At 43.0% G+C, this 18,339-nt stretch overlaps 1 protein-coding gene and 1 long non-coding RNA gene across 3 annotated transcripts in view; one reads left to right on the top strand and one right to left on the bottom strand.

Annotated features, from left to right (window-relative positions):
* The first annotated feature begins 1,507 nt into the window (after window positions 1-1,507).
* On the top strand, window positions 1,508-2,354 carry LOC116222496. 2 transcript variants are annotated; one of them, XR_004164696.1, is made up of 3 exons: window positions 1,508-1,593; window positions 1,690-1,856; window positions 2,022-2,354. It is a non-coding gene; the product is annotated as an uncharacterized LOC116222496 (long non-coding RNA). The 2 variants fall into 2 exon arrangements; XR_004164695.1 differs by having other exon boundaries at window positions 1,690-2,354.
* Window positions 2,355-13,229: 10,875 nt separating this feature from the next.
* Window positions 13,230-18,339, bottom strand: part of LOC105893959 (neural-cadherin-like) — a 141,036-nt gene continuing 135,926 nt past the window's right edge. Inside the window, exons 32-33 of the mRNA XM_031576959.1 lie at window positions 17,635-17,792; window positions 13,230-16,311 (exon numbers count right to left, since the gene is read on the bottom strand). Coding sequence (XP_031432819.1) covers window positions 15,742-16,311; window positions 17,635-17,792 — 728 coding nt within the window. The 3' untranslated portion in view covers window positions 13,230-15,741. The remainder of the gene's footprint in view (window positions 16,312-17,634; window positions 17,793-18,339) is intronic.

Here is an 18,339-nt window from a genome sequence, read left to right on the forward strand (position 1 = left end):
AGTCCACACCTAGAGGTGACGTCGCTAACCGTTGTGACAACGTATTTTTATTGAACAGCAGGTGTCACTAGAGAGCGAACGACGCTTCGAGTAGTGAACCTTTTTTCAACACGTCTGGCTGAAAAGCTTCAAAGGTTCATGAAGCTTCATTTCGCCATCACTAATTCCGGTATAGCTAGCTAGGGCAATTAGCTCGCCTAAGATACTGTAATTTAAGCTAACCAATTACCTAATTTCCCCCAAAACCCATCGATTGTGTGTGTTTGTGATGTGTAACATATATCATTTATCAGTCATTCAAGTTATTTACGTTTATTTACCGCTAGCGATTGTACCGACAAGAGTGTAATTCAATTGCTAGCTAGCTAGCTAGGTAAATTAGCTTGCGTAAGATACTGCTTGAGCTAACCAGCCCAAACACTGAATAGCGAGCTAGGTCAATTAGCTCGCCTAAGATAGTGTAATTTAAGCTAACCAATTACCTCATTCCCCCCAAAACCCATCGATTATGTGTGTTTGTGATGTGTAACATATATCCTTAATCAGTCATTCAAGTTATTAACGTTTATTTACCACTAGCGATTACAAGTGTAATTCAATCGCTATTAATGTTAACGTGACACAACATTAAAAGTCAGGCATCGACATGGTTCCTAAAGAATAAATCAAAGGTCCTTGTCCATTTCTGTTCAGGACATGTGACAAGTTTTATCCAACCAGAGACCGGAGTAAAGTGACGATATCCGGTTTCAATACGGATTCTTTAGGAAATACGTTTTCCCCGCCGACATCACCTTAAAAGGACTGTCCAAGGCTAGTCCTGCCAGGGTGGCCTCGAGCTCCGGATTGACCCTTGACCTTCTCCGTCTGCCAATTAGATTGGGGGTGAGACTGGCAGTTGCCCCGATGAGAAGACAGAATGTCCTGGAGGCTACCTTAAAAATGGTTATAGTGGTGTGATTTTGCTGTTTTTCATGTAGGTCAAAGCATCACTTGGGATGAATATCTTCAGCACAATAACTGCAGGGATTGCCATCATTTTGTTTAGCTTGGATTTCATCATCCTAGCATTATATTATGAAAACTGTTATAATGGCTATTACTGCCCCATGAACGATGATAACTGGGTAGGTACCAAATTATATAATACCAAACATTTGATACCAAACATTATAAATGGCATAACGCATACTATACTGTTTATAACATACATGACAATAATCTTGATCTGTCTTACAGTCGGTATGTGTAATATTTCTTTCCCCTACAACAGAGCAGATCACAGGGGATTGCTGCAGTGATGCTGGTGTTGTCATTACTGGAGTTTATTGTCTCCATATGTGTGTCTGCGTTTGCCTGCAAAGCCACCTGCTGTTCTAACACTGAGGTGAGTAAAACTGTGATAAATCTTTACAGTCCAGCAGCACTTTTGGTGCTCATGCCAGTCAGTTAGAAGACTCCACACTGAATAGGCTGTTCCTCTTTACATGTTTGTATTTGATTTTGTAGCAGGTACAGGTGTTACCTGTTTCAAGCCAGGTGCCCCCCTCTTTTCCCACCTCCCACCCGTCAGCACCTCCACAGGGTACACAGGTACATTTATTTTGGAAAAGATCATTACTAATGACCTTGTGATAAATAGGTGGGTGTGAATCCTTCAGCTACCTTTTTCATGTGTTGCTTTTCCAGATGCCTTTCTTCCCAACCAGTGTGGCTCCTCCTATTCAACACAGCGGTGCTGATGGTTGGAGGAGTGGCAAACCTGAAGATATGCCCCCACAATACACCACTACCCAAGAATAAGTCATGTGACTCCATCTAGATTTCCTGGGGAGGCTTTATGTCTCAAGCAAATGGTAACCTTGTGACTCTTTTGAATCATTTGTGTCTTCAATACATTCTTGAAGAGTAAGTGTGTGCATGTATGCAAGTAAAGCCATTTCTATATACTCACTATAAAATGTATCTATTAAACTGAAATTCAAGCTAACTATCATGCTCCAATTGACTTTGCATTCCAGGTTCTCAATCAATCAATGCAACTATTGGAAAGCAACCCATTAGCAATGACAATCCATCTTATAAAGTCACCATTACATATAGGAATGATATGAGCAAACACATAGTGGAAAGCATAATATGTATGAAGGTTACTGTTTCTCTCTGTAGTAATATATTATTTAGGCCCACATTATTTCGACTTTTAATATATTATTTACGCCCACATTATATAGACTTTGCTAAGATGAAAATGACCGATATTGTTGCTCTATTGTCTGCAAATCAATCAAAAATCAAATTCTTGTCATTGTATTACGAATGTGTACTTACTTTAATTAAAATAATTACATTCATATAAGACGTCACCTCTGTTCTTTGAATGCCTGCAATGTGTGCAATGTAATGTTCTCAAAGTAGATTAGCACCTATTTCTTGTCCTTTCTGTGTAAATGACTCTGTCACTCCCAAATCTTTGTCATAATCCAAATTAGGGGCAGAGATTATCAGGATATGTTAATTGTTAATTGTCATAGCCTTACATGGCCAGCCCAGAACATGACAAAGACCATCTGATGCATATTGCCTCAAAAGCTTTTCATATTGTTTCATTTAAACAAACATTTCATTGCAAGTTTTGTTGTTCCTTAAACAAATGTCAGGGGTCAAAACAATGACTGAAACAACAGACATTTAAAAAGTATTAACATTAATAACATAAATTTAAGTTTCATAAAGTGACTGAATATTTTGACTTGTGTCTTCTTTGAGCATTTAAGATATCACACGTTTTACTTTCAACCAAACACAAATATCTATCAATATGTGGACATGGACCAAATAAAATAATTTTACTGTAGAAAATATTTAACTGGTGTACTGACATTATAAGACCTGAGAGTTACTGGAAACGATGCTTTTTACGTTTTTCATTCCCACAAATAAGTGCCATTAAATGTCATCACTTTAGTGGAATGTCAGGCCACTAGGGTGCGCATGACCATGGAGAATGACTGATGTACGAGGCTGGATATAGTTAATAAAGTACGTGTGCTGCTGAAGAATACACGCCGTCGTTGCTGTCTGGTCTAACAGAGCTAGTTCACATCATACCATTGTACAATCACAAAGAATGGAATGTCCCTACTAGTGCTGTCAAACGATTAAAATATTTAATCGCGATTAATCGCATTTATGTCATAGTTAACTCAAAATAGTGCAGTTAAACCATGGCTTAATATTTTCTTTTTTTCAAGTTTGCTGGGAACATAGCAGTCAGGCCTCTTATTTCAGAAACAATGAACCGTAACAGTTAGGTTACCAAAAAAAAGGTAAGCCTACTACTTATTTGCTTTCAGCCAGCTGCCTGTTGACATTTTCAGACAACAGTGAAGCTCGCTTCTTTTGCACAACACAACTTTTAAAAGTAAACTTTCCATTCAGAAGATTTGTATCATCCATTTCGCCGTATCGCGCTCACCATTCAGTCAAACCGTAACGTTAGCCTACTACACAGTTTGCGAGGCCAAATAAAACGTTAATCTAAAAAAAATTAAACAAAAATAAAAAAAATTAATAAAAAAAAATCGCGTTAATCTCGCGATAAAAATGTTTACGGCGTTAAAATGGGTTTGCGTTAACGCCGTTAATAACGCGTTAAACTGACAGCACTAGTCCCTACATTTAAAAGCTCCTTGACAACACACAAACTGGCATGTTTAAAATCTTTCTCTGAGATTCCAAAGAAACTGATCAAAGTCTGTTTTATTGTCACACAGCACACAACACCACACACATGCATTGGCGGCGACACAGGACACACACATGCATGCTGATGAGGTCGCCGGTGAAATTTTTCTTCTGCCTTTAACCCATCCTGAAGTCCTTGTCCTTCCTCAAGGGGCTCCAGGAGCAGTGGGCAGCCTTTTACGGCGCACGGGGAGCAGGCCAAGTGTTCAGTCCAATTTTGGTCAGGGACAGGACAGGGATCTTTTCTGTTCTTTTTGCGTTGGGGTTCTATGTGGAGGAAACCCCTTGTGAACATGCAAACTCCACACAGAAAGGCCCGGGAGATAGCCCACCTGAGCACTGGAGGCCTGGGGAGAACCTACCCCCCAGGACCAACAGCGCCCCATGCGGGAATCGAACCCAGGAACTTCTTGCTGTGAGGCGGCAGTGCAAGCACCTGAGCCACCGTGCCATACCATAATTGCAACTGTCAAGAAGATCTTAAAAAGCATTTTTTCTGTGTTGCCATATTGCTTTAGGTAATGTTAGATTGTAAGATTATGTTATTCTGCCTTGCACTTGAGCAATTGCAAATAGTGTTTGAACATGGTATTAATTGAATTAGAGTTAATGGAATTACATTCATTCTAATTTTAAACTGGCTCTACCTACTCTTCCCAGCCTGGACAAAGACACTACCCTCTCCCACAAAATGGCCCCAGACAGCCCCTTCCCCCCCATCACACCTCTCTCCATTCAGGAGAGGGATGTCAACAAGCTGCTAAAAAGACCGAACCCCCACAAAGCTGGACCAGACGCTGTCTCTCCCTCCACACTAAGGTACTGTCAAGGACCAGATGTCTCCAGTGTTCACGGACATCTTTAACACCTCATTGTCCGAATGCGTGGTACCTGCCTGCTTTAAATCATCCCCGTTCCCAAAAAGCAGAGGATCACAAGCATTAATGACTACAGACCAGTCGCCCTGACCTCGGTGGTAATGAAGACCTTTGAGCGCCTCGTGCTGACCCATTCAAGGCCATCACCAACCACCTCCTCGACCCACTGCAGTTTGCCTACAGAGCCAACAGGTCTGTAGATGACGCAGTCAACATGGGACTCCACTTCATCCTCCAGCACCTTGACTCCCCCAGCACCTACGCCAAGATCCTGTTTGTGGATTTCAGCTCCGCATTCAACACTATCGCCCCAGTTCTTCTCCAAGACAAGGGGGGGACCAGCAAGAGAGCAGGCAAGAACTCTTAAGAACTGTTAACTACGTAAGGCCAGAGAATTTATGACAGATATCCATAGACGGGCTCTGGTAAGGCATTGACACAGGAATTCCTGGACTGACCATGCCTGTGACGTCGCCATTCACTTACATTTATTTCGAAAACCAGGAATTTGTCCCACTGGGTGGGACCAAGATGGAATGGTGGTGCATTCCAACTGTACTCGGAGGACGAAATTTACCACTTCTAAGTTGGAAATTTGAACAGGAATGCCACCTGAAGTCGGAAATCCAATTTGGATAATTGGACGAATCTCACCAACCCCCGACTTCAGAATCTAAGATGGCTGTCCCCACACATCAGCTTTATTAGCTCTTCTGTTTTATTTGTGTCTCATTAAATCAGTCATGCATACAGCACAGTCCAACTTCTATCTGTGGACATGTTCATATGGTGTTTGTATGCGCAAAATACAGAGTAATGTGTTGATATCAACTGGTATTGCTAACATCTGGTAACAGTTACAATTGGTATTGTATTTTTTTCTGAACTGTTACTGGAACACGTGTCAACTCAGTTGTGATGTCATTCCCAGCCCCGTCAGTTAATGTGCGGGGGCAGCCATCTTGGATTCTGAAAAATCAGGGATGATGAGGACTTTCCTTTTGAAATTTTGGACTTCAGAGAGTACCACTCTACTGCAAAATACGCTAAACTACTTTTAACACGGGATTGCGATTTTGAGATTCGCCACCGAGCTGGCCGCCTACACAAAAATGCACACACTCTGTCCAGACGGCCTTCTGAAGCAGAGCAGTGCCAGCACCGTCAGCACAATGAGGAAAAGAGTGCAGCTGTCCATGTGGTGGCTCCACTGCGAGCTGTCCCGTCCAGGCATGTCGACAGCCATCTCAAGTCATCCAGAGCGGCAAGCAGCCCTCCCCACTCAATTATGTGTGGGGAACACTGGAGTGATGCTGGTGTTGTCATTAATATTACATTTAGTTGCCTCTGTACTTGTACTCTGTGCAATGACAATAAATTGAATCCAATCCAAAAATAAAGTTCATTGACTCCATATGTGTGTCTGCGTTTGCCTGCAAAGCCACCTGCTCTTCTAACACTGAGGTGAACATACAACTGCAGGTACTTTACTGCCCGCCTCTGTCTGAATGCATGTTGTATATGATTACATGTTTTGTATTTGATTTTTTTAGGTATATGTTTCAAATATACCTCTTACCATGTATTTTGTATTTGATTTTGTACCCTCTTGTCCCACCTCCGACCTGTCTGCACCTCCACTGAGCCCCACTGAGGTACAGAGTCTTGAACATTTAAATGGAAAAGATCATTATGACTGAACTCATTATAAATAGATGGGTGTGGATCCTTCAGTTAATGTGTTGCTTTTCCAGATGCCTCTCTTCCCAAACCAGTGTGGCTTCTCCTGTTCATCTTAGCAGCGCTGGAGGAGTGGCAAACATGAAGATCTGCCCCCAGGACTGTATACTGTTACCCAAGAATGAGTCATGTGACAATATGTAACAAGAGAGCCTCATGTCTCAAGCAAATGGTAACCTTGCAACTTAATCTATTCTTTAATTAGTATGTTTAACATCAATCATTAGTATGAGTGTGCATGAACGCCAGTTAGAGGGGTTCCATACTGATACAATTAAGTGTGTCTATTTAACTAAGCTAACTGGCATGCCCTGATTCACTTGCTTTGCATTAGACGCCGTGAAACTACAACTTAGAAAGTCACCAGCAGGTGTCATCAATACACAATTAAGAGAGTGCAGCACTGATGAAGATTTATGTTTACTTTTCTCATTTTAACTCATGAAAAGTATTATGTTTTATCTTTAAATATACTTTGCAGACCCATATAATTTAAGCTTTGCTAAAAAAAAAATATTACATATTATGTTACTCTGTAACACAACTCAATTACTCAATTGTTTTACATTGATTAATTTAGCAGACTCTTATCCAAAGCAACTTACAGTACAGTTATACATGTTCATCAGTAGCCTATGTGTGCCCAGTATCTTGGGGCTGTTGGCACATTGCTCTACCAGTTCATCTACCAGTAGAGCAGAGGTATTTCAAATTTGTATATCATTTTTACTGAAACTCAAATGTAACGTAATTTCTGTTTTTTATTACCTGCTTTTATTAATGAACGTAGTGACAAGGTCTTGGTCACTAGTTCAGGAGAACCTGTTGCCCTTGGTTACTAGTTCAGTGGAACCTGTTGCATGCCAATTCTCTGTAAAACTAGTTGGTCTGTTCCAGATCTCTGTTTTAATCAAAAGTCATGACAAGAAAAATCATTCAGGCTTTGAAGTAGCCTTTTAGTTAGTATAATTCTTACCACCTCCCAGTGCCTTATACCCACATACCTGCCCATGTCCACCACTTTCCTTACAGTGAAAAAAGGCTAGTGGAGAAGGCTGAAGTCATGCTACAATCCTCAATGCTTTAAGTCATCACAACGCGTAATGCTTCAGGAGGCCGCTTTGGAAGAAACAAACAAACACATTTTCTTTGCTTCCACTTTCTGTAACAGTAGTTCAGTTTGTTCCAATAGAATGTCTTTGTATTATGAGAAATACTCAACAAAAATACAGTTGAATGTATATGAATTACATTGACCTATATGCAGTCATTCAGAAATTAGTTTGCTTTCTTCCTGAATCTTTTCTCAGCAATAGCAAAATTTCTCAGCTGAAAGCAGCTGAGTAAAGGTCTTTGTTTAAAGCAACTTTGTTGACATGAAATTTATGAACACTTTATTTCCTAGCGCAATGTTGAAACATTCATTATTGTAGAGGTTTAATGGAATGCTAATAGTTTTTTTTCCAACCTAACCTCCACAGTATTAATGAACTGTGAATTACTATCGATTCAGTGTGTCAGAAAATCTCTAGACTCCACACACTTAGAGGGGAATCTTATCATGTACACAGCAGTGTGAAGTATTCACTCTGAAGTATTCATAACAGAAGATCTATAAGTTTATAATTCCCTAATTCAAAGAAGACAAGTTTTTACAGTGTAATGAGAAAGGGTGTGATTTAGTAACTTGTCGTTTGAAGATCTTTCAACGTGTAATAGGTTGTTACGGAAAATAGCTGTAACATTAGGGTTGTATCATTTACGCAATACTATGCAATGTGGCACTTTAAGGTATGTTTTATAGGTGCCTACTTTAGGTATCATCTTCAGATTAATTTAGTTGGTATATGGTCATGTGAAGGACAAATAAACACCCTGTCTTCCCCAGGAGCCATCCAGGCAATGCTCTGCATACATAGTTCTGGGTCTGGACCACCGGGGATCCTGGTCTGGGACGGATCACCTCGTAGAAATGTAAGACAAGCCTTTACAGCAAGCTTCACTATCGCTAACTATAGTGCCAAAATACACCAGTTGTCATGCTAGCAAGCTTTTCTCAATGCCAACTAGGCTGTTGGTGGTGTTTGCAAGGTTTCTATATGGTTTTTAGGTAGCTAGCTCTGAAAACAGCAACCATAAAACCATCCAATACCACTTCTGAAGATGAGGTAACAAATAGAAAAGATATAATCCAACAAGGGCAATCTTAAAATTGACCTCTACATTTCAAAGAAAAAACTAAAGTCATCCGTTCCATATCACCACACCAAAAGGCTAGTGGTATCGTAACGTGAGGGTCCAAAGCTAATGAGATCAATCACTCTGCCATCCAGATCTCTTAATCTGAGTACACTAGAGAGGTGTTTGGGCCTGGGCCAGCTCCAGACATCTTTGTCACAGGTTTGCACACAGGCCCTGGCGCTGCTGTCACTAAGCTGCCTGAGCTGACAAATAGGCCAACCGACAGACAATAGGCTTCCAGGAAAAGGAGACAGCGGACCGCTGGTCTTGGGTGTTGCTGCTGTGTAACTAACACCTGCCCGAGTCGCAGGCGAGAGAACGGGGAACAGCGCCGGCCACCTCGGGCACCGATCCGGTTTCCAGAAAGACTGACTCACTGGCAGGAAGCTGCACTCGCCCCCACCGGGATTTAATGCAGGGCTCCGGGGAGCAGGGAGAGAGTGCGAGAAGTAACAGCTATTTTGTTGCATTTTTTAAATGCACGGCCATTCATTATTGAGCGCGGCAGCTCGCTACCTGACACCAGAGCTGGCAGTGGACTACATGGTGACAGGGGCTGGAGGATCATCAGGCTTTCCCTGCTCATTTTCCGTCCAGATATGGATTGCTGAATTGCCAACTGGCCAACCATCCCATTCAGTCTACCCAACAATACGCTAGATTATGGGCGACAGTGGTACAGTGGTAGAGAAGTCGTTTAGTAATCAGAAGGTTGCTAGTTCGATTCCCTGTCGAAGCGTCCTTGAGCAAGACACTAAACTGAACTGAATTGCTCCTGATGTGCAGTGTGCCATCAGTGTAAATGTAAAATGTGTATACATTGTAAGTCGCTTTGGATAAAAGCGTCGACTAAATGTAAATGTAGACTTACTGCCAGTCTAACCCACGGACATCCAGTAGATCCTTGGCTCCTGTCTTAGTTTTGTGTAGAATAATACCCCTGCAATCCCATGGGGGGTCTCATCATCAATGGGCACATATGCATCTTGGTCCAGGCAGACGTCTACAGAGAGACTACTGTCAATGAAGGGGGGTTTCATATCATCATTGCACAGAACCTGCATTAGGACCACCTGTGTGATCTCAAGCAATCTAGTTGAGTTGATTCCGTGGCTAATGTGTAGTCTGGCTCGATGGTGCCCGTCTCCAACAACAGAATTCGAATTGACTGCCTGGCCTTGGTAAGACATTGAGGGTGTCACTCGTTTGTTAAATGTGCACAGGTTAGCATTTGAAAGCTTGCAGCTGTATGCAAAAGTCTAGGGTTAATGCTATTTTTTAAAGGGAAAGTAAATACAGCCCCTTCAGCAGACAAAAAAAACATTGCATTGCCATGTTTATTTTATTCAAATGACACCAACCTTTCTCCCTCCCCAAATGGGGGTCTCTCCTCTTGTCCGTGTCATCTCAATCCCTGTTTCAAAAGTCCCTTCAAATTTTAAGTGCTACACATATAACGAATATGCCTTTCAAGCTGACACTTCAATTTAAATGGACTCACAGGAGGTCACAGGAGAGAATCTGTGTTCAAAGTTAAAAAGATGCAATTAAACAACATCTTTTATTTGAATTCAAATATACTTCCTTTGTGTACATTCTACAGTAATTCCAGGATTTTACATTTAAATATCTATTCAAATCTTTCTACTGACACAGACATTAAAACCTGTTCCTGCATGTTCTCTGGAAGTACATTACCACTCTTACGGTTGACACTGCAGAAAGTCTTGGAATATCATAAAAGCCAACTTACAACATATCAACAACAAATCAATATCAAATAGTAAACAAATCAGTGCCTTCTTGTGAGAGGGCCAGCTGAGATTAAACTTAAACAATGCTATGTGCGTTTCCCTCCTCTGTTCTGGTATGCCTTTTGTATCCTAAGGCTTTCGTTTTTTGTTACCAGCTGGTAGTACAGCCTTACTTTCTGAGATCACCTTCGTTGTGTTAATATACAAGTTCAGATAATGTGTCTGCCTCAGGTTATTGACAGAAATGCAAACAAGTAACTAAGTAAGTAAGAAAAAACCTAAATACACACTCACTGAATTCTACCAGGAAATGTCCACACATAAAGTGCTCACATTAGCCCACAGAAAGGAGTAATCTACATGGGAAGCTGTTCAAGTGTGGTAGCTACATTTCCTTGAAAAAATGAGATCCATACAAAAATATTTTTCATTTTGCTATTCTAGCCTCTTGTATACAGCCTCTTCAGAAAAAAATACTCAAGGACTCTCTCACACAGTGTATTAGTTATATTACACTCTCTCACAGGGTATTAGTTATATTACACTCTCTCACAGGGTATTAGTCACACATACATATGTATGCCATTCTCCACGTGGGCTTATCGTTGACTCTGCTAAAAAACTAATATAATCTTAACAACTGATTCATCTAAACTAATGCAACAAATGACCATGACGTGAGAAACAGATGCAGATAGCTAACAATAACAGTACAGTACAGGCCGTCATATCTCAGGGTCATCTCAGGAGGCCTCTCCACTCTCCAGACAGTGACGACGGCTGGGGAACCAGACTATCATCTACAGCTCACATGCGCCCTCTGCTGGTACAAGCCTGCAACTGTCAACAACCCAAGCCCCGCTCCTCAGAGGACTAGACCAGTCAATAAAGTAGAGCAGGTAACAGCTCAGTGTGTAACAGCTCAGTATGTGTAACAGCTCAGTGTGTGTAACAGCTCAGTGTGTGTAACAGCTCAGTATGTGTAACAGCTCAGTATGTGTAACAGCTCAGTATGTGTAACAGCTCAGTGTGTGTAACAGCTCAGTGTGTGTAACAGCTCAGTATGTGTAACAGCTCAGTGTGTGTAACAGCTCAGTATGTGTAACAGCTCAGTATGTGTAACAGCTCAGTATGTGTAACAGCTCAGTATGGGGCCTCAGTGTGTGTAACAGCTCAGTATGTGTAACAGCTCAGTGTGTGTAACAGCTCAGTATGTGTAACAGCTCAGTATGTGTAACAGCTCAGTGTGTGTAACAGCTCAGTATGTGTAACAGCTCAGTGTGTGTAACAGCTCAGTGTGTGTAACAGCTCAGTATGTGTAACAGCTCAGTATGTGTAACAGCTCAGTGTGGGGCCTCAGTATATCCTGAAAGAGTCTGTCGTTTCCATGGCAAATCTCTGATGAAACGGCAAAGCTGTATTTCTTGATTCAATTTAAATTAGCTGATTGTAGACAGAGTAAGATGCTGAAGCCGGCTGGTGAAGAGATTCCAAATGACAAAGTTTGGTAAATCTTAGCACACAACGATCTCCACAATGTGATGTTCTCCAACGTACAGTGCAGTAAGCTCTGATCATACAAATGTTACTGATTACTGAGTATACTCTTCGTACTGTAACAGAATTCCGTAACTATTATAGGGCTACAGAATAAACACACTAAAACAATGGAATAAAAGATTATCCAGAAATAAACTGCCCACTGACTTCAGTGGATTATCCATTGTCATATAAAACATGATATGGAAGGAACGTGGACGTAGGAAGGTCTTGAGTGTTCCTCGTGTCTCGGGACTTTAATTGGACAATTAATGCTGTTACTGAAGAGTGTCTGCGCTTCGGCCCTGTGTTGTCTGGTCAGGGGGTTGCTGTAGCGGACTGCTGTTGGCCCCCTTCTCTCCACAAAGCCCCTGTTGTGTGGGGGTTATTGTATGGTCTTGGGAATACATCCACCACCAACCTCTAACACAACCCCCCACAGGGCCCACCTCAAGTTCTCCATCATCTATCATCTATCATCTATTCTCATTTGTAGTTCCACGTTGGTGGAACGAACTGCCTAGTACTACCAGAGCAGGGGCGTCCCTCTCTACCTTCAAGAAGCTTTTGAAGACCCAACTCTTCAGAGAGCACCTCCCTTCCTAACTGGCACCTTGACTAGCGCTTAACTTGCACTTCAGCAGTTACATTCCTGCACTTCTTTTTCCTTTCTAGGTCGTTTTTCTAATTCTTATGTAAAGTAGTATTTATTGTTACACCATGCTTTATATTGCTCTTAGCTTGACTGTTCTCTCCCTTGTACGTCGGTTTGGACAAAAGCGTCTGCTAAATGACTAAATGTAAATGTAAATGTAAATCCCCCCCAAAAAATTAAGAAAATAATCTCTCTAAAACTCTCCCTCCTCACCATACATTTCCTCCTGACTACTTCTCTTCATATCAATGTCTTGTCAACATATTTCACAAACGCCATTTCCAAGCTAACATCACAGTATTTTTGGACACTTACCTTAAAGAAGTAGAAAAGCATAAACATACCCTGATTTGTCGACAAAAAATAAGGGTGACCTTAGAAAACCACAGTAGCCACAGTAGAAGTTTTGCCCGCTTGGACCTTAATGTAGTCTTTATTTAATAATGGCAAATCAAATCACCCACCAATGAAAGCCTGATCCTTAGAATGGGAACACAGTGACCACTAGATGGCACTATGGCAGCATGTATGTCTGAGTAAGGGTACTGTGGCAAAGGAATCCGTCAGACTATGGCTTGGCTCCACGATGGATTGTCACCTACCTGTCAAAATAACTCTGCTGCACTGCACTTAGTGCACAGCGTATCAGATAATAATTGACCAAACACTGTCACATGCCTTCAGGAAAATGCTTTATTTATTAAAATTCATATAGAAAAGGAATATCTGGCATTAGGTCTCTAGAAAACGTAGGCCTACATATATACATAATATACATTACACAGGTGAAACTCGCAGCCCTGAGGCCCATGTGCAAGAAGTGCGGGCATTAACTGGACTAGATTTAAAAGGGGAAAACAGGAGGGATGCATGTATACTGACAGAATGGTCGGCGTCAACAACCCTGCACTGGACCTTCAGACCAAACCTGTTAAGTAGTGTGGGTGCAAGCAGTAGGGCCAGTGGCGACACTGAAGCAGAATGTCTTGAGAGAGAGAGAGTAGAATGCAGCTCCAGAACACTATAGTGCTCTAGAATCTGCTCCAGAACACTATAGTCCTCTAGAATCTGCTTCAGGACACTATAGTCCTCTAGAATCTGCTTCAGGACACTATAGTGCTCTAGAATCTGCTTCAAGAACACTATAGTGCTCTAGAATCTGCTTCAGAACACTATAGTGCTGTAGAATCTGCTTCAGGACACTATAGTGCTCTAGAATCTGCTTCAGGACACTATAGTCCTCTAGAATCTGCTTCAGAACACTATAGTGCTCTAGAATCTGCTTCAGGACACTATAGTCCTCTAGAATCTGCTTCAGGACACTATAGTCCTCTATAATCTGCTTCAGGACACTATAGTGCTCTAGAATCTGCTTCAGAACACTATAGTGCTCTAGAATCTGCTTCAAGACACTACAGTGCTCTAGAATCTGCTTCAAGGCTAACTTGCGTTTGTGGCTTAGTCTAAATCTACTGCGTACAGGCACCATTTCACTTTGAAACACACCAGACACTGTTTTCTGTTTTAAGGTGTTGGTTGGATTGAGCTTAGTTTGTGCAAAGATGAAGGTTTGGATATATTTCGGTGTGGCATATGCCACGATGATGAACTGACCCACTGCACTACAATGTTTGACAAATGACATTTTAAGGAGAAGCCACAACATGGACTGTGCAGACGCCTCAGCAGCCTTGCTTCTGGCCTCCACGTTTGATAAAAGCACCAAACATTTTTCAGGAGTTGCTGCTAATAAAAAAAATATCATGACAATCTTTTTTTTTGAAAGCTACTAATAGTTTCTGACTCTAGGGCAACAAAAATATATCTTTATTGATTTAGGCCATTTTAAACTGTTTTAGGCATTTATAATTCTCTTTTGTTCTCCTTCTTTCGGTGTGATTGTATCTTCCGCCTATTTGCACTCATCTTCCTTTGCAGTGGACCCCACAAAGCATGTCTGACTGGTTTGAGATACATTCATATGACTGTGCGACGACACAAGGGAGTGTGTCACCTTGCTGCGGAACACGGGGCTCAGAAAGTGTCACAAATGATTAACATCCATGGAGGAAAGACAGAAAAAAGAAAAGTACAGTCTTGAAGAAACTTCAACACAGAATACACACATCAGGGGCAGATATCGATTTATGGAGGAGTACAAAAATAATTCCTCAACTGCCAGGAAGTCATATACACTGGCTTGATCTTTGTAGCATGGTAAAGGAACTCTTTAAATGTCCTTTCAATCTTCATTTGCTGCAACACCAACCCTCCCTAAGATGCAGTATCAACATGGCAAATATATACTGTATATATATATATTTAAATCAAAAGGATCACAACTGTTTTTTAGTTATTGTGAAAGGTTTGTTCTCGTTTGTCAAAGGAGTCTGTGCTTATTCATCTAGACGTGATTAAATCATGTTTGTTTGCAGCCAAGTTAAGTTGTGATTAATGGCGCTTGACTGTCAAACTGACTGCATGAATTCTAGCGTTATCAATTGATCATTTGGGTGTGAGAAGGGAGAGAAGGAGTGAATATGTCCCAGATTCACTGCTCAACGGGCCACTTCTTTCCAAGCACACCTGCCACGGCTCTTCCAATCTACCTGCCTAAACTCATCTGTACATAGTGGGAGTACATCAAGTGTAGGCCACCAGGAAAAGGCATCGTTAATTTTACAGACTGGGGGGAAACTGGCCCATGGTAACTCACACAAACGTCTTCCCTTGAAGGTCATAAAAAAGAAATCACACAGTAATCCACTGGCTTTGTTCCCTGTATAAAGACGATTTCGAGGCTAAAATAAATACAGTACATTTATAAAAAAAAAATGAATAGTTCATCAGACACTCAATAAATAAAACTTCCAATTTCATCTCCAGCGTCAGAGCATCTTCTCCCCTGCTGGCTGGTAAAGCTTCTTTTGTGTGTGTGTGTTGTGTGTGTGTGTGTGTGTGTGTGTGTGTGTGTGTGTGTGTGTTGTGTGTGTGTGTGTGCGTGCGTGTAATGCTGAAGACCAAAACCAAAGAAACAAATAATCAAACAAAACAATAGAGTCAATGGAGAGAGATCACTCGCTTCTCTTCACAAGCTACCCTGATCTTCCCTTCAAAACCAGAAACAAACCAGCACAACTAAGGACAGCTACACAACAGTCCCACACACAGAGACACAAGCCCAGCATTATAGCTGCTGCTCCTGCCGCCCGTGACCCTGGCCACGGCCCTGGGTCGGGGTGGGGCTCCGCACGGCCTCCCGGTAGGTGCCGAGCGGCAGCTCGGGCCGGCGGTACAGCTCGGTCAGGCCCTCGAACTTGGGCCCCCAGTGACGCAGGCTCTCGTAGCTGAAGTCGGCGTCGGCGTTGGTGTCGGCGAGGGCCGAGCCCAGCGAGCTGAGGCTGCCGACGCTGGACGCGCCCTCGCCCTGGCCCTCGATGCAGTAGACACGGTACGTGTCCAGCGGGAGGGCCATGCTGTCGTTGTCCGCCTCCCAGATGATGCGCGAAACGTAGCTCCTGAAGTCCATGGGGCAGTGGTGTTGGTGGTGGTGGTGGTGGTGCGGGTGGGGGATGGCGGCGGCGACGTGTGACGCGTAGGAGGGGTGCGGGGCGAGGCCGCCGGCGCTCACCACCGAGGGGTGCACCTCCTCCTGGGAGCCCTGGGAGGACTTGATGAGGGGCGCGGTGGTGCAGGAGGACGACTGGGACAGGCTGGAGCACAGCGGACGCTTCAGCTCGGTGATGTCGTAGGCGTTCTGGTGAACGGGGAAAAATAGGTCCGTTTGTCATGTCATTCATTTCACTCCACAGACACAGTATATCATACAAACAGCTGTGTACACACACAAACACACACACACACACATGCACACAGACATGAAGGCAAGAACAGCATTCATACATTTGGGCCAACTCATCTGTGAGTATCAAAAGTTTATTATTACTAGAATTATGCCATACTTGGGCGCAAGTCTCTGATTCCTTGTATCTGTCACTACTACGTCCACTATATGACTGAGTGGATGTATAGAATGTATTTCTGGAGCTGTCTAAATGTCACTCTACTGCCACCTAGTGGCCTTTTGCCCACACTGGCTTCATGCTGATTAAAGGTTTAAATGTTCGCAACAGCATGGAGGCGTTCGTGCACATTTGTGTCTCCAAAGTAAACTAATTTTGCTGTTACGGACACGTCTCTCAGCGCACAAGCTCAATCACAGTGTTTGAAATGATATATCTACGTCATGTGAATCTGCAGCGAACACTTCTGCCCCTTCGTAACCGTTTACTCCTCAATCTAAAGAAGTGATCAACTATGATTCGCTGAAGCCTAAAATAAATAAAACTCTCAGTGTATCAGTGAGTCTCCAGTAGTTGTATGTGTATGTTGTATGAGGAAAATGTGCACCTGTACTGTAAGTCACCTTTGGATAAATGAATGCTAAATGAATAAATAGAGTACATAGATTTGGTTTTCTCTTGACCCTGAACCAGTGGTTTAGAACGTGTGCAGTCAATGTGCTCAGGCCTGCATGGAAACGTTTTTTTGGTGCTGCGAGGGCAGTCTGCACTGACGGTGTTTGCATCATGCGCAGACCTAATCCTTGCCGTGTCCACGGCGGCCGGCAGTATACTGCAGACTTAAGGATGTCGGCCTAAGCGCTGATGTGACCTGAAGTGATGGCAAATCAATGATGGCCCTCCCCTGAGCCCCAGAGCATGACTGCACTAATGGCTGTTTAAGTGTGTAAAGTGTGCTTGTGTGTGAGTGAGTGTGTGTGTGTGTGTGTGTGTGTGTGTGTGTGTGTGTGTGTGTGTGTGTGTGTGTGTGTGTGTGTGTGTGTGTGTGTGTATGTGTGTGTGTGTGTGTTTGTGTTCGTGTGTGTGTGTGTGTGTTCGTGTGTGTGTGTGTGTTTGTGTGTGAGTGTGCGTGTGTTTGTGTTCGTGTGTGTGTGTTTGTGTGTGAGTGTGCGTGCGCGTGTGTGTGTTTGCGTGTGTCAGTGAGTGAGTGTGTGTGTGTGAGCGCGTGTGTGTGTGTGAGTGTGTGTGTGTGTGTGTGTGTGTGTGTGTGTGTGTACCTGGTCCTGTTCCCCTCCTCCCTCCTCGTTGTAGTTGAGGATGTTCTCCCGGATGTCCTCCCAGCTCTCGTGCTCCGCCGGGATGTGGTAAACGCCGTGCTTGCGGAACTTATTGCGGCTGCCCTTCTGGTTCCACACGGTCACGGCGACCAGGACGGCTGTAGGAGGACAGAAGAAGTGGGTCAGAGAGGAAGAGAGAGAGAGAGAGAGAGAAAGAGAGAGAGAGAGAGAGAGAGAGAGAGAAAGAGAGAGAGAGACTATCCCCAGTGTACCCAGAGGCATTTAAAGGTATAGGTGCAGTGTGTACATGTGTGACTTTAAGGGTGTAAATGTATGTGTGTGAATGTGTACATGTGTGACTTTAAGGGTGTAAATGTATGTGTGTGAATGTGTGTTTATGTGCAGAGGCAGGACTTTGAGTGGGCCTCAGGAGACGAAGCTCAGAGCTTCCACATGCTTCTCTTCCACATGCTCTCTGGTTCTCACACACACACACACACGCACGCACGCACGCGTGCACGCGCGCACGCACGTACACACACACACACACACATACACACAGCTACACAGTCTCTCCCTACCAAAGTGCTACCAATTGGATTCTATGGGATGACAAGGTGTGAGGTTTTTACACCCTCATCTGCTGGGTGTGTCCCAGAAATGAAACATCTACCTTTTCCCCCCTTTTCTTAGTACACCCAACAC

The sequence above is a fragment of the Clupea harengus genome, chromosome 11 (genome assembly GCF_900700415.2).
Source record: "Clupea harengus chromosome 11, Ch_v2.0.2, whole genome shotgun sequence".
NCBI lineage: Eukaryota > Metazoa > Chordata > Actinopteri > Clupeiformes > Clupeidae > Clupea > Clupea harengus.